General features: G+C 47.4%; 2 protein-coding genes across 4 annotated transcripts; one reads left to right on the forward strand and one right to left on the reverse strand.

Annotated features, from left to right (window-relative positions):
* The first annotated feature begins 590 nt into the window (after positions 1-590).
* On the forward strand, positions 591-4,543 carry ankrd34ba (ankyrin repeat domain 34Ba). Of its 3 annotated transcripts, none has more exons than XM_057018988.1 (4): positions 591-970; positions 1,458-1,507; positions 1,610-1,671; positions 2,171-4,543. In XM_057018988.1, the coding sequence occupies exon 4, from the start codon at positions 2,194-2,196 to the stop codon at positions 3,730-3,732; it is 1,539 nt and encodes a 512-aa protein (XP_056874968.1). In that variant the 5' UTR covers positions 591-970; positions 1,458-1,507; positions 1,610-1,671; positions 2,171-2,193; the 3' UTR covers positions 3,733-4,543. The 3 variants fall into 3 exon arrangements, with proteins under 3 accessions (XP_056874968.1, XP_056874966.1, XP_056874967.1); XM_057018986.1 differs by having other exon boundaries at positions 594-970; positions 1,610-1,677; XM_057018987.1 differs by lacking the exon at positions 591-970 and having other exon boundaries at positions 977-1,507; positions 1,610-1,677.
* marveld2a (MARVEL domain containing 2a) lies at positions 4,451-15,380 on the reverse strand. Its single transcript, XM_057019618.1, is given in 19 exon segments — positions 4,451-4,973; positions 5,051-5,092; positions 5,236-5,407; positions 5,485-5,634; positions 6,011-6,141; positions 7,201-7,368; positions 7,440-8,094; positions 8,391-8,475; positions 8,946-9,038; positions 10,341-10,458; positions 10,688-10,738; positions 11,363-11,534; positions 11,615-11,778; positions 11,894-11,929; positions 12,183-12,403; positions 12,533-12,710; positions 12,712-13,499; positions 14,242-14,332; positions 15,308-15,380. Coding segments are annotated over 17 exon segments (3,303 nt in total). The 5' UTR covers positions 13,483-13,499; positions 14,242-14,332; positions 15,308-15,380; the 3' UTR covers positions 4,451-4,877.
* Positions 15,381-15,639: the final 259 nt, after the last annotated feature.

Here is a 15,639-nt window from a genome sequence, read left to right on the forward strand (position 1 = left end):
TGTTGTTCAGTGAACAAGCAAAACGGGTCCGTTCAGGGAAAATAAACAGTCAACTTCTGACCTCTTGTGGCGCATTTGTAAACTGCCCTGTTAATCCGCTGTGTTTCCATGGCTACAGAAAAAAGACACAAACCCTGCACCAAGGACTGGAGAGTTAACAACTGCTTTAATAATAACCTGGGATGGATTTTCTTTCCATAAATCCCGGAAGGACAGCAGGTGTTGCTGCAGTTTCATATCTGGTCTTTATTATGTTACATTTTGTCCGTGTCTTCTTTCAACTGTCTCCCTCCTGGTTTTAACTGTATTATTGTAACGACTAAAACAAAACACCGTTATTGTTTCTCATGTTTTTGACTCGTAGGGAGGCTGCGTTCAACCTTTCACGTCAACTCTTTTGATTCTCATTCACCAAATTCTGACACCACAGTTATTAAATCACCTCACACACACACACACACACACACACAGGTGCATGCACACTCCCACGCACGCTCAAACAACAGTTCCTCCAGCACAATTGCAACATGTGCCGTCATTCAGCCTCCTTGATGGTTGTCATGGAGATGTCATTGATAAGGTGGATGAAATAACTCTCTGCGGCTTGCTGGAAGTCCTCTGTGGCACTTTCAGAGTTAACGGCGCTTTGCTGAATCACTCCTCTTTTAATGAAAAGATAAAGCAGAAAGGCTGCGGCACTTTGTCGCTCTTCTCTGTGGTGAAGCACAAACTGCTGCTGCTGCTGGGATGGATTAACTGCCTCTCAGACCTGCCTGACAACAAGCATCTGTCACTCTTTCACTGCACGCTGAGGAGCTAAACCTTGACTCCTGCTTCCCTGCACACACACACACACACACATACACACACACACTCTCTCTCTCTCTCCCTCCCTGGTCACAAAGGACATCAGCAGCAGCAGCTCTGTGGAGCCAATGTCTGCAGCAGGGGATCCATCAGCAGAGACTTGGTGAGTAGCACGAACCCACAGGATGGAGGATGACAAACTTCCTCTTAAACTTCTTCCTCTCGTCACCTTTAAGCCAGATTTGGGTTTGTTAACTCGGAACATTTGCTCATGAGGTTCTGCACTGCCTGAAGGAACCACGGCCGGCCGTGTCGGCCAGTTCTGACTAACACGTTTCATGTCTTTGGAGTGTGTTATGCAATTCTGTTCTCGCATGTGCACGAGTGAGCGTGCACGCACGCACACACGCACACGGCGTCAGTGGCCCCTTGTAGAGGTGTTGAGCTCAGCCTCTTCTGGTGATGTGGCAGAGTTCTCTCTCCTCCATCTGCAGCGCTACCAACTGTCTGAGGGATGAAGAGGAACCTGGAAAAAGCGGGTTTCCAAATATCTCCCAGCATCGTGCACTTTAGTTTCTATTTGTTGGTTAAATCTGTTTTTGCTTTTCTTTCATCTGCAAATTATGAATCATTCAAACTGGAACATGAAGGATGACATTTAAAATGGAGACATTCTGAGTGTGTGCAACAGATTCTCATGGTGAGATTTTTCACTTCCTCGTTTCTTCCTCTTGGCGTGAATTTGCAACTTGTTCGAGTTTTAATTTTATTTCGCTTTTCTCTTTCAAATCTCCCACTTCAGATTTAGCAGCCTGAGAGTTTTCCTGGAGCAATACCGCCTCATCTTCGTGCAGGAGATCCTGGGTAAAGGTACCTTTGCACACTAGCAACTATCTGCTACCAAAAGTTCAAACTGTATCTGTAATGCTACGGATATTTATTAGGTAGAATGCGCGTTCGAGTCTTTCTCTGGATCCCGGATCTGCCCTGGAACGCTTGACCTGCTGCTAAAAACATGAGCAGCGAGGGGCAGGACTCATCCTCAGCTTCCCCTGCATCATTTACACATATGGTGGATGGTCCTTAGAGCTCTACAACAGAGCTGCGTAATCCTGTCCTGTTCTGTAGCCTGTGCAATTTAAATGTTAGAACACTGCCAAGGACAAACAACACAAAGGCTGAGAGACGGCAGGTGCCTCCGCTGGTGCTGCAGTGGATGAGAGCAGGAAAAGTAACTAGTGAATCAGGCAAACATACGACAGAGGATCTGGTGATTTTTAGCAGCTCGACCATAAGATTTGCCCGTACTGAGCAGTTTTACTGTGACTGTTTTCCAGAGAAATCTTTCCCCTTGTGTCTCCAGATTTACTCTCCTGAGCTGGAAGCATGGAGGGAGAGGTGAGGAACCCCGGAGGAGCCGTGGATTCGGGTATCCCTCTGCTGCGAGCCGTCTTCCTGCGGCGTCTGCGCCTCACGCGGCTGCTCCTGGAGGGGGGAGCTTACATCAATGAGAGCGACAGCCAAGGCCAGACGCCCCTGATGGTGGCCTGCAGGACCCAGCACTGTGACGCCCAGAGCGCCAGCCGGGTCAAACTCGTACAGTTTCTCCTGGAGAAAGGAGCAGATCCGGACATCCAAGACAAGGAGGGCCGAACGGCCCTGATGCACGCCTGTCGGGAGCAGGCGGGAGCGGAGGTGGTGTCTCTGCTCTTGGACAGCGGGTCGGACATCAGCCTGGAAGATCAGTCCGGGACATCGGCGTTGGGCTACGCGGTGATGGCTGGAGAGTGGAGGGTCCTGAAACTCTTGCTGGACACTTGCAAGGCCAAAGGTAAAGAGGTGATCATAATAGCCACAGACAAACTCCCGTATGAGAAACTGCAGGCTAAGCACTACATAAGCATGCCTTCCCTCGGAGTGGACCAGGCCGCTCCGGCGTCTCCTTCTGAAATCCAGCTGATCACCTCCCCCAAGTGCAACGCGTCCTCTGTAACTCCTCCCAAGACCGTTTTCTCCTTCAAGGAAGCTCAGTCCTGTGGAATTAATTCCCACCCGTGTACTCCATCACGTTTCCAGAGGCTCGGACAAGCGGCGCCCCTCCAGCAGCCCCTTCTGAGGCTGAACTCTGAGCCCTGGCTAAAGATCCCAGAGACCCTTCTGGCAAAGCAGCTTCAGGCAGCCTCAGAAAACTGCGAAGAGCTCCTCCACCTTTCTGCTGGTGTTCCAGAACTGGAGGGCAGCAACAGCAAGCATTTCATTTCACTCGAAGACAAATCAGTTAAAGGACCTGAAGGAGTAGGAAAGAAGGATTATGGCAAACAAATGATGTCCTTGCCAGGACCCCAGTCCCTTCATTCGGCCTCCAACCCAAACCTCCATTGTGCGAACATCAGGGCAGACTCCTCCTCCTCCTCTCTATCAGGTGGCAAACATCTCAGCAGTCCGTTTCACGGCATGGCCTCATCGAGCCTTCACAGCATTATCCAGAGGCGCAAGATCGGCTCCGACATCTACAGTTCCGACCCCCAGCTAGCTGTAGACATTCAGAACGTCCCCCACGACTCTCAAAGACCAAAAGACCCAGCAGAGGGGAAGAGACTCCCCCCCTTACGCTGCTCCAGCACTCTGGGCTCCAGGGACTCACCACCCACCTCCGGCACAGGCAGGAGGGTGCTGTCTGGATTTGAGCGTAGAGGATCTGGCGCCTATTTGTTGGACCACAGCTCCCAGGCCAGGCCCAGAACTCTCCCACCGCTGACCTTTAACTCCTCCAACCCGCCCATCCTCAGCAGCTTCTGTGATAAGGAGCAGGGAGGGAAACACGTGTTCCCCGCGGCTCCTCCCGGCCACCCCAAAGAGCTGACCAGGAGAATGCTGCTGAGGAGACACTCCATCCAGACCGAGCAGTTCAAGACCACCGCCTGAGCTGAAGCCGAAGAGTTTGTCAGCGCGCTTCCACGTGCTTTGCCTCATGCCGTTCTGTCAGTGTAGTGAAAGAGGACGATGGGATCCAAAGAAGATGGAGAGCTGCTCTTACCAGGAAGCTTCCCGTGCTTTGAGCTGGAGGATCCCCGGTCTGAGGTATACCTGACAAGTAAATGATTCAAGGAGTTCATGCTGGGTTCAGAGGGAAACCCACCAGTTCTGGGGTGGTTTTTATCGACATTTAGAAGATTTTGCTGCGATTCTATAGCTGTGCTACTAATATCAAGCGGTCTAGCAGGGTAACTGATGTCACATGCACAACACAGGCGTCAGCCTCAACGCAGGCAGCCATCAGTCTGTTTTTGTTTGTTAAACCGGATCATGCCAAAAAAAAGAAGTATTCCTCCAAAATTCCTCTGACTTTTACACATCCAGATTCACCCTCAGTTGTGTTTTTGGTCGGCTTTAATTTGCTCTAATTGCTTTTCTCCCCATGATGTAGTATTGTTTTTAAAAAAAAGATTTAAAAAAAAAAATTGTTTCCACAAGCCAGTTTTGGGGATTTCTCTTCCAAAATTGAGAGTACATTTTTCAATTTTAGAGCTAAAAGTACAAAAACTGTTCATAGATTTGGTATTTACACACACACAAAAAAACAACAACTCTTAAATGGAGCTTTTGTTCATCACATTGTTGGCCTCTGTAAGAGAAGCAAGGCTTTTGTTCCATAAAAGAATTTAATGTGATAAAAATGCATTTCACTGTAAATGTACAACAATATACATTAAATACATGAAAACAAATTCAAACATTTGAAAGTGTGTTGGTTCCTCCATTCACGATGAAACAATTATAATACATAAAAATGTTTCATAAAATGGTAAAACCTTAAAAAAAATAACATATTTACAAGTTGATTTTAAAAGTGATATAAGAGTGAAACGGTCTCAGGTGCCGTTTGAAGGAGCACGAGCTGCATATTCATCTGATCATCTGATCTTTCACATCATAATACCTGCAGCTGAAACCGAGAAACGCAAATGCTTGTCAATAACTTCTACAATATCTCACGTCCACCCTGGCTGGAATTCCACGTGCGTGAGGGCAGTTCTGGCCCGTTGGCCGAGGCGGGGCGGGGGGGTCATTCAGGCCCTGTCGTAGTCGCTCACCCTCTTCTTGATGTGGTTCAGTTTGGCCTTCAGATATTTGCACCGGCGCTTCTTCACCCGATAATCTGGAGACTTTCGAGAGGAACAAACAACCAGCTAAGCAACCATCACCTGACAGATCAAAGACGAAGAAAAAAGAAGGAACTTACCTTTTTAATGTCCTTTAGTCTGTTGTACTCATCTAGAGCGTCCTGTTACAAAGAACAAAGCATGAGAGCAGTCATCAAAGACCAGATGGCCAAGGAGTTCATTCTTGTTAAGTTTCTCCAGGAAAGATCATCTAAAAAGGTGCCAACAGGTGAGCTGCACGTGCTTAGCTCCGCCTCCTCCTCACCAGGTACTGTGGGCTGCCCTCCTCCAGCTCGTCCAGCTCTCGGTCCACGTCAGACAGGTTCTTGTTGATGCTGTCCAGCCCTGCCTGCAGGTCTTTGTACTCCTGGTGGTCGCGGTCGAACTCGTGCTTGTAGTTGCTGCGCTGCTGCTCGTTTGTGATCGGAGGAAATTCGCTGCCAAACGGCGGAAGAGAGACGGTCGTAACGCGTTTCACAACCGCGGCGTTTGCCTCCCAAAGGCCCCCTCTCACCTGTCGAAGTCGTCGTCGTCCAGCTCGTCTCCGGAGGAGTTATAGTCGTCGTAGTCGCGTCTCCTCTTGGGCCTCCCGGCGGAGCTCGCCACTTCAGAGGTGGTGCTGTAGGGGGCGCCGTTGCGCAATGGCACGCTTTCCTCCGGAGGCCTGCGGGGACAGACGACAGCAGCGTTAGACCCCGAAACCGGCGGTTATCGTCACCTCCACGCCGACATCAGACTGATGCCAGGTTGTGACCTCTGACCTTTGCCAAGTCAGCAGTGAGTAACGCCACTGGAGTGTTTGCCTGGATGACAACTATCAAAACTATTCCTGATAGTTTCAGCGCGGAAACACTTCAGGAATCTGCCGGGGTGGTGACGCAATGCCGGATCTTTACATGAGAGCAAGTACCAGCAGGTTCTGCAGGAGGAATCCTGCAGCTTCCAACATACAGCAGCAGTCTCCCACCTCAGAGGAGGGGGGGACATCAGACCCCACCAGTTTTAGACTCCCCCCAGCTGATGAAGGTGAATTTACTCACTGTGGGGTGTAGCTATAGGGGGGTTTGTCGTAGTTGGTGCTTTCATCGTCCAGGTGACTTCTGGAACTTCTCATCTTCTCAGGGTAATCTGACATCGGCACCACTTCGGGGGGAACCGACACATCGTTGACCTACGTGGGCGGGGGCCGATAAAAAAGATGATCAAGTTGTTGCATTAATAGCGGACATTTGTGACACACACCGCTCAGAAAGAACACTGCTGATCGGTGTTCCGCAGCTCAACAAACCAGCTGCAGCCAGTTCCCATTTCTGCTCCGATCCGCCTGCATGGACTTGTCCCCTGAGATAAACGCTGCTGCTCACGTCCACAACAAAACACGGCGACAGGCGCTGCAGGAGACTCCACAGGCTACCTCAGCACTTTCAGACAGGTTCCCACAGGAACCAGACATCTCCAAAGCCCCAGTTTCCCCCTATCGTGTTGCACTTGCGGGTGCTGACTTTTACAATTCCAGGTACCGACCCGACCTGTTTTTCCTCTTTATTACTCTGAATGTGGGAGGACGTTGCTGTGCTGTGTGTTGTCACAACGCCTGGCGATGACCAGAAGGGCCCCACTCGGCGCTGCTCGCGGGGTCCTGTCAAATCTCAGGTGTTGCCAAACACCCTGAAATGTCCCCAGAAGGCATGATTCACCACGCAGCGTGAACATGTGGATCTACACGACCTAAATGACAGCACGGCAGCGACTGAAACTGTCAGCAGAGTTCGAGCCACTCCTTGAAACTGAGCGCACAAAGAAGGCCAGCCAGCCGCACGTCCCCCTCCCCCCCCTTCGACAGACAGGTGTCGGCTACCAAACCGGTTGAACCGCTTCTAAAAACATCTTCGGTTTACCCGAGAGGAGAAGCAGGATTCCAACAACGAAAACAATCTTTTGGCTCCTTTTTCGGGGAAGTTGCGCGATTCCATTTTGCATTTTCCGAGCCTCTAAACGGGCGCCGGAAGGTTAATGTCCAATCGATATTTTCCTGTAATTGCTTATTTGAGTGCAGCTCTGCACTGAAACGTGCAGAAAAGTGACGTTTCTGGTGTTTCCTAACCCTACATATGCTATAAAATGATCAATAAGTAAAGCCGAGAAGAAAGATAATGTTACAAGCAGCTTTTTTTGGTACTTTCCTCATTAAAGGTTCGTGATTAACAGTGTCCCCGGGGTAATGACTCACCCACGCCTCCACATCTCGGGGTGGCTCCATCTCGTCAATGACCTTCACTTTCTTCCACAGAATGTTGCTCTTGCCGTAGTTGCCAATTTTCTGGCGAGTCTTCAGCGCGAAGACGAGCATGATGATGAGGGCGATGGTGACCAGGAAGCCAAACACCACGGCGATGGCCTGAAATGAGAATGACGCCTCTTAGTTGCAGCCAGGGGCGGCTCAAAGGCGCCAACGACGTGTGTTTTTACCTCCTGTGGCTCCACCACGCAGTAGTGGTAGAGATACTGATTCGTGAACACCCCCGAAGGTTGTGGTTGCTGATACTGAGCGCACAGGCCGGCAATCTGGCTGCCGTACACGGACCCAGACGACTGAGCCATGGGGTTCACCGCCACCAGGTAGACTATAGAGGCTATTAGCATTAGCAGTGCAAGGATGGCGGAGATGATCAAGACTGCCAGGTAGAACTTCCTGCCCTCCGACAGGCTCTGGTGAGACACGATGATAATGAAGACAACCAGGGCAAAGATGAAGGCGATGGCTGCCATGGCGATCATGAACCCTTTCCCAGACCGCGGGTCGTTGTAGTTTCCTCCCAAACTACCATAGCCGTAGTTGTTTCCGCCGCCGTACCCGCCGCCGCCGAAGCTCCCGTAGTTTCCTCCGTAACTTCCCCCGTAGCTCCCCCCGTAGCTCCCCCCATAGCCCAGGCCCCCGAAGCCACTCAGGGCTCCCTGGCTGTCCCACGCCAGCGTGGAGGCCACGCAGGCAAAAATGGCCAGGGACATGACAATGACCATGATGGACATGATTTTGAGGATGCCTGGCGGAGACGTCCACTTGTAGAAATGCTGGAATTCGTCATCTGGGTAGTAGGAATATGCTGGCTGAGGTGGGGCGTGACTGTTGACGGGAAAAATGGTGAAAATAAACAAACATGACCTGATTTCACTCTGATATTCTTGCATTCTGTTGTTTAAAAGCGCTGGTGTCTGGTTTACTCTCCAAATACACCTTTCAAGCTCAGCATAGTGAAAATTCCTAAAATAAACCAAGCTTACGTCAGTTAGTGTGCAAATTTTAATTTTACTCTATAACAGGATTTCCACAGCACTCATTCGCAGGCTGCCAGTTATTCCAGTGAATAAAGATCTAAAATAAATCCAAGATCAGCTGATTGTTGGTTAAAAGATACTTACTAGCCGTCAGACTCGTAAGGGGGCGGACTCCCGTTGGGCCTGGAGGACATCGCTGCTGTTTCACTGGCTCTGTATCTGCAAAACTCTGCGAAAATGTCTCAATATTAGGAGATGACCTTGTATCCTGACAACCGCAAAAACAAACAAACCACATTATGAGTTTTTGTCGTATAAATCAACCCACAGAAGCTGTATTCAGGGTGAGACTGGAAATATTTGCTTCTATTTAAACCCAAAACTAAAGCAAGCCTGCATGTTTTCACTTCTTTTACTGACAGGCTCCTGTAGCCATTATAAATGCAGGTATTTTTACATTATTGGCACCATCTGACTTGTCAAATCGCTTTAACCCCACAAACTCTCCAGTTCCAACAAACTATGAGCCCACAAACACATCCGTTTAAGTCATTAGAAATATACCAGATTATTACATTATTATGAAACTAGAGCGGCCATGAAAGCCCGTAAAGGAGCGGATGTTTCTAATTTACACGCGTCTCGAGTAAAAACTGGTGTAAATGCGACAGTTAGTCGGACAAACTTCTCTTCACTCACCTGTTCTCGGCTCCACCTGAAATCTTTCAACTGAAACTGCTGCTGCTGATAATAAACAATCCGGGACGCGCCCAGGTGAGCCCTCCGCGTCACCTTAGCCCCGCCCCTGCGCCCTCGAAAGTGTCGTATTACTGCGCGAGAGCGGAAGTATTGACCCGCACGAGAGCTATTTTTTGTAGGTCACCTGTGACAGTTCCCCTTGATTATTTTATTTCCCTAAAATCAAATGTACAGTCGAAATGTTGTGACATTACAAAAAAATGACAAGATTTTTCTAAAGGATATTTATTTTAATAAAAATAAATCGAATGCTGTATAACAATATATATTATTATACGAACATTGAAGAATTCTACAGGCGAAATTATCTACATTTTAGGCTATAGAAAAAAAATCATCAAATCAAATATGAATTAAATATACATATTAAATGAATGGAATCAGAAAAGGTCACTGTTCAGCATTGTGATAAAATACAAATACAAATACAACTTTAATATCATGCAGAAAAAGCAGTACACATTTATACACAGTGGGACACTTAAAGCTGCATTTTTACATTAAGAAAACAGTTTTCTTTCCCTTTCTGGGAGAAATGATGACGACCACAGGAAATACAAAAGAAGCTGTATTCTGAAGAGACAAAGCACCAATGTTATCTTAAATTATGAAAGACTTTGGACAATATTTACAATTATAATCTGATCCGAAGTATTAAAGCATGATTCTCTTTCCATCAGCAGGTCCAGTGTACAGTACAGATACAAAAAAAAGTACATTTAATCTGTGAAATGGTAGAACAGCATCACAACAAAGATCATCTACACTCCCACTGCAGAAACATGTGGAGGCAGAAGTGTGCAATTAAAACAGGATCACAGCAGATGCAAACTAACGGAGACAGAGAGGAGCAAAAAGTGACTGATTCCCTCAGAGAAACCAGGCAGCGTTTGGAATTTTCAGGTTCATGCCAGCTCTTCCCTCACAGGGATGCTGGTGTCGTTGATAAAAATCAAAATAAAAAGAGCATTAAAGCTAAACTTCACAGTCACATTAAAACAAACACACCACCAGTTCTTTGCATAAACAAACATTAAAACAGATTAGTTAGATATTCTGAAAAATGCAATTATTTTCTTTGTTTCTGGTGTTTTCTGGTTAATTGCTGTCGCGCCACCAACTTCCACCAAGCCTGTGGAATTCTGGTGAATTTGGGGGACATTTCAGCGGGTTTCCTGTTTGCAGTCTTGGTGCTATTATGGGTTTCCATGTAATATCAAACTACCGGCATTTCTGCTGAGTGTTTCTGAAAACAGAATCCCACAGGTGTCGACATGGCAGAATGAAAATGTCCGTCATCCACGTGCGGCCCCGCATCCAAACCACGGTCCGTTTAATCGTATCCGTCATTCCACTCCATGACTTTATCGTACTCTTGGATCTTCTGTTTAATGTGTGAAAGTTTGCTCTTCAGGTACTCGCAGCGCTCCTTCTTCTCGAGAAACGTCGGGTCCTGGAGACATGTGGCACCAAGTCGACAGTTATCGACGTGTTATTTAAATCAGAAATCATGATGCACATGAGGGTTAAACCCATTTTATCAACAATTCCCAGTTATCTGATGTCTCCCAGATGTTGACGCTCATGTAAAATCCACCATAAATTACACAGGAAAGAACATATAACTTCAATATTTTATATGAGCTATGGCATTGAAAACAACAGAAGGGTAAAAGACTCACATTTTTCTTCCTCCGATAATCCTGAAGGATTCGGTTGATTCGATCCACCTCCTACACACAGAGGGAAAAAGACGCTGTTGGATGGAGCAGTGAAGGAATGTGGAGGGTGGAGGGGAAGTTTACTGGGAGGCAGGAAGAGCAAACACAACTGGGGAAATGTGGAACAGCTGAAGAACAAAAAGAGCTCAAGAAGCAGGAATCCAGGAGTCTGCGTTCATGACGCTTCCTCATCAGGATTTACTGCTCAGCTGGAAAAGCTATAAAACAGCACCCTTTGAAATCGGATATAATACGGAACGATGACCTTCTAGACTGGAGAAGAGCTCAGCCATAGTTTTAGTTCCTTAAATAAGCAAAGCAACAAACACACCTGATCCTACTTTTCCTGTTATTCAGCATACTACAGGAAGTACATAAGTTTGTAGCAAAGGGTCAGGTATAAATTCCATCGTGATTATGGCATGACGGCGGGTTAATGTTTCGACAGCATGACAAAAGCCAAAACCTTTGAGCAACACTCACTACCCGCAATTCAAATAGCTTTTATTGGCCGGGCACCAATAAAGCTGTGAGCTCTGCAGTGACTCAGCCTTCTGAAGGGCTGAGTCACCGAGCACCGAAACTGAAACGAGACGATTTATTTTGAAAAGCACAGGAAGTGCGTGTCGCCATCACCATCTGGCTGGACGGGTGCTGGGGCAGACTGCGCATCATGGCGTCCATCTCGTCAAACTTCTTCTGAGTGAGCTGCACCTCGGCGTGGAGCTCCTTGTACTCTGCGTACTGGTCGTTGAACACAGCTCGGTACTGGTCTCGCTCCTCGTTAGTTCGAATCGTTGGGTATTTCCTGAAGATGAGAAAAAAAGAAGAAAAAATTATTGATTTTTAGTGGGAAAAAATGAATCACTGGCATTCCTAGATCCTTACGCAATGTAGTCAGGCAGAATAACTGGTTTTGGGATGTGGCCTGAAGGTATGGGTCCGGCCAGAACCTTCGGGGGGACCGATTTAGGGGCAGCCTGGACGGGAACGACGACGGAGCCTTGAACGTGTTCTGGACCGTTATCTGCAGGAGCTGAAACTGGAACCATCTGGAGGAAAGCAGAAGAATCATAAAAAAAAAAAAAAACCTGCGCAAATACGCGTCCTTGACCACATAAAAGCCGAATATCTTTTATTTTAGTCTGTGTGTGAGGAAACACATACCAGCGTCTGCCCAGATCGCCTGTCAGTGGGAAGCATCTGTTCACAACATAAAACGATACCTCGTTAAAGAGCTTTGACAGCGACAGACGTAGGTGAGGTGGTTCTACTAAACCCCCAAATAATGGACAGTTCAAACCAACAAGATGCACTAACAGTGCTTAATCTCCATCTCAGAGACTCCGCCCACTGGAAATAACCTGGCCTGTCACGCAGGGCGTGGCCGCAGCTTTAAAATAATAACCTAAGCTTTGGTGATTGAGAAACCTCCCGAGGATTCCAGGGCTCTCACCTCGTGGCCGTGAAGCTCCCTGTACCTGCGATTGGCTTCATGCCTCCACAGCTTGAGACACACGATGGCTCCAATCAGGTACACAACCATGGTGACGAACAGAAAGATGATGGCGGCAGTCTGGCCGGCCTCTGTTCTGCAGAAGGCTCCGTTGATTCCATTGTTGAAAACCGGGTAGGAGCAGAGGCCCCCGCGGGTGGTATCGCGAACATAAATGATGCCTGTTGCATAAAAGAAAAGGTACAATTACAACTTTGGGTAATGATTCAACCACAAAAATGTTTTTTTTAAATCACTGTGGGCAAAACTGGAACCTGGAGCAGCAAAGAAAAAGGTGTGGTTGCAGATACCTGCTGCCATGTAGAGAATGGCCAGTGCAAGGTTGATAGTAAACTCTGTCAGAGGCCACCAGTTGGAGTCCAGCAGGATGGTGCGGTAGTACATGGTCATCCCCAACACCAACACTATCACAGTCACCAACCAGGCCAGCCCTGCTACCACCAGCACAAATGGCGTCTTGGGGCCCCGTGTAATAGGCCCCGCCCATGCCAGCGCCGTAAAGACCTCCGTACGATCCTCCGGGTGATGAGTATCCAAACATGTTGAACCACTCATTGTCTTTGTGGATGTAAGCGCACACGCAGGCAAACACGGCAGCTCCCAGCAGGAGCTCCACGCAGCCCAGGATCCTCAGCAGCCCAGCCCAGGACTTCATGTAGGCGTAGCGCTGGTGGTACTCCTCTACCCGCTCGCTGTAGGTGAGACCTGTGCGGTAAGTGCGCCCTGACACGGACTCGGGGCCGTTGCCTTTTCCCAGAAGCTCATTCCCAGAGTTGTAGCTGCCGCCCGAGCCGCCATAAGGATCCCGGTAGGATCCAGGAGCAGAGGGGGACTGCGGAGGGGAACAGCGCACCCCCCCAGACGTGCTGTTGTTGTTGTTGTTGCACGAGGAGCCCGACATGGACCAGGGCTTTTTGCTGCTGCGGTTGCTGCCTCGGAAGAAGTCCTTCCACGAGTCCGGGATAAAGCGGTGGACGGGTTTTATATCGAGGGCGGGGTCAGGGTCCTCGTTGTCCTCGCTCCCGCTGGGATCAAATTCAGGGCCCACAGGAGGCTGGTCTGGCAGCGGTGGAGGAGGGAGGGGGTCAGCGCTGTGAGCCAACCGAAACGCTCCCTGCTCTCTCAGCGGCTGCAGGTCCTCCGAGTCTGCTCGGCGTAAAGAGCCCTCTGGGACCTGGTCGTAGTGGGGCGCCTGGCGGACGCGCTCAGTGCGTCCTGGAAAGCCTCCTCCATAGGACATGAGGATGGTGATGATCCCTGAGGACACACACATGTTTAGCACGTCAGAGTTAAACTTCTTACACAAAAGAAGCTGATCAACTGGAATTTGTCTTCATTTAGAAATTTTGTTGCAGGTATAAATGATTTTAAGTGAAGAATTATAGTATTTTCAAATATAAATCAAGAACCTTGAAGACAAATCACAATTTTGCTTTGATAAACATGCAACAACAGACCTTTTGGATTGCTTATTAGTCTCAGTATATTTTAAAATGAAATGGTCACGCAATAATTTAAGCTTTTGTATTAACAGTTGAAATCCAAAGGAGGACTGTAAACAAAAACAAAAAGGAAATACAGACAGGACAACAAAAGAACATAAAAACATTATTACTATTGCAGACATCCAGGAGGAACCCTCAAATTACAGACACCATTACCAGGGGTCATCAACAGCCCTCATCAGTGAAGAAGCCATCCCATCATCCTTCATGCAAAAGTCAAGAATGCATTTTGTGCTGTGATCAAATAAGCAGCTCAAATTCTCCATCATATTTGCAGTAAAGTCCAATAAAATTCCAATTCAAGGTGTTAACACTCTCTAATAGGCTGCTCCAAAAGGGATAACTACAGAATATATAGTGTATATGAATTTATTCAGCCTTTTGACAGCACAAAATTACAATCAGGCAACAAACCCCCGTAAAAAGCCAAGTTCTTTAAGTGGACATCTTCTTGAAAGGTAAAAAATAAAGTAATACAAACTGTGCTTGAATACCTCTTTCACACGCAGTCACTCAACACGACTTACATTGGCTTGCAGGTCAGAATGCAAACCTGGTCTGATCATACAGGGTGCTGAAAATCACCTGTAAACACAAGCAGAGGTGTGAAACATCTGGAGGGACCGGGATGCGAAGCGACGCCCCTGTCTGCACGAGAGCAGGCGTGTGTGAGCTGGGTGATGAAATTTCTCTCAATTCCAGCAAAAAGCCACACCTGCCAGTCAAAAACTTTAAAAGTTCTTGCTGGGAGTGGGTACTTCTTAAACATGTATATAAATAAAGCATGATCTCATGTATATTAAAGCTTCTAAAACATGACACCTAACTATGACAACAGGAAGTTTTCTTTATTACAATTTTAGGTGTGGAAAAACTTGTTTTTTTTATTTCTTAATGCCAACCTTAATGACACCTTATGAGGGTTAAAGATGATTGAATAGTTCAACCAAACAGACGACACATCTTTGATATTTCCGCAGAATTCATAGTTTTACATTTCTGCACATCACTGATAAACTTTACGGATTTGGACATACATTTGCTTCAATACTTGTTTCAACTTGTTCGAGTAAATCATCATAGTCACACAATATTGCACATATAAAACTTTAATGCTCTGATCTAACAACACAAACACCTCAATTATAAGTATAATAAAATCTATTTAGTCATACAACCACAGGTGGAAATGTGCAGTCATGGGGGCCTATAACTTTATCAGGAACTTGGGAATCTTCAGAGGGCTCAAAAAGCGCAAAAAGTGGAAGTTTTTAACACTTTTTTGATACTTTCTAAGTGAACGCAGCCATTCGATCGAGCCAGAGATGAAATCTCTATTAAAACGCTGCTCCGAACTGTTGTTTTTAACAGGTTCGGGCTAGTTAAGGTGAGCTTCTCGAGGTGAACTCAACCCCAAACATCGCTCAGTTTTTTTCCCGATACCTTATCGAAGTGGAAAAGTTCACTTTCTCGCCCAGGAGCGCCTCGGAATCGACGAGTTATCAGCCGCACAGGCAAATGTGAAGTTTGGAGGATGTAAATAAAGGCTGCGCCTCTTACCTTGTCCGCTTCCTTCTTTTCTTCTTCGTCTCTTTTCTCCCATTTCGGTCACGTTAAACCACAGGTCTCCCTCCGGCGCGACCACGTGACCTGCCCATCCCTGTGACGTCACCGCGGCTCCGAGGAAGTTTACCTGTTTGAAAGTCCGCCCGACACACCTGAAGCGGCCACAGTCACCCAATAAATGGAAATGATCGCCCTGGACAACAGCAGTGGTCAGTCCAGAAATGAACGCAATGAAAAATAAAAGTGTAATAATGGAAATGAGATCATTTATTGGTACAGCACCTAAAACAAACAGGCCTTTACTAATGCACATTAAATTAGAAGCA

Source organism: Takifugu flavidus, chromosome 20, assembly GCF_003711565.1.
Source record: "Takifugu flavidus isolate HTHZ2018 chromosome 20, ASM371156v2, whole genome shotgun sequence".
Classification (NCBI taxonomy): Eukaryota; Metazoa; Chordata; class Actinopteri; order Tetraodontiformes; family Tetraodontidae; genus Takifugu; species Takifugu flavidus.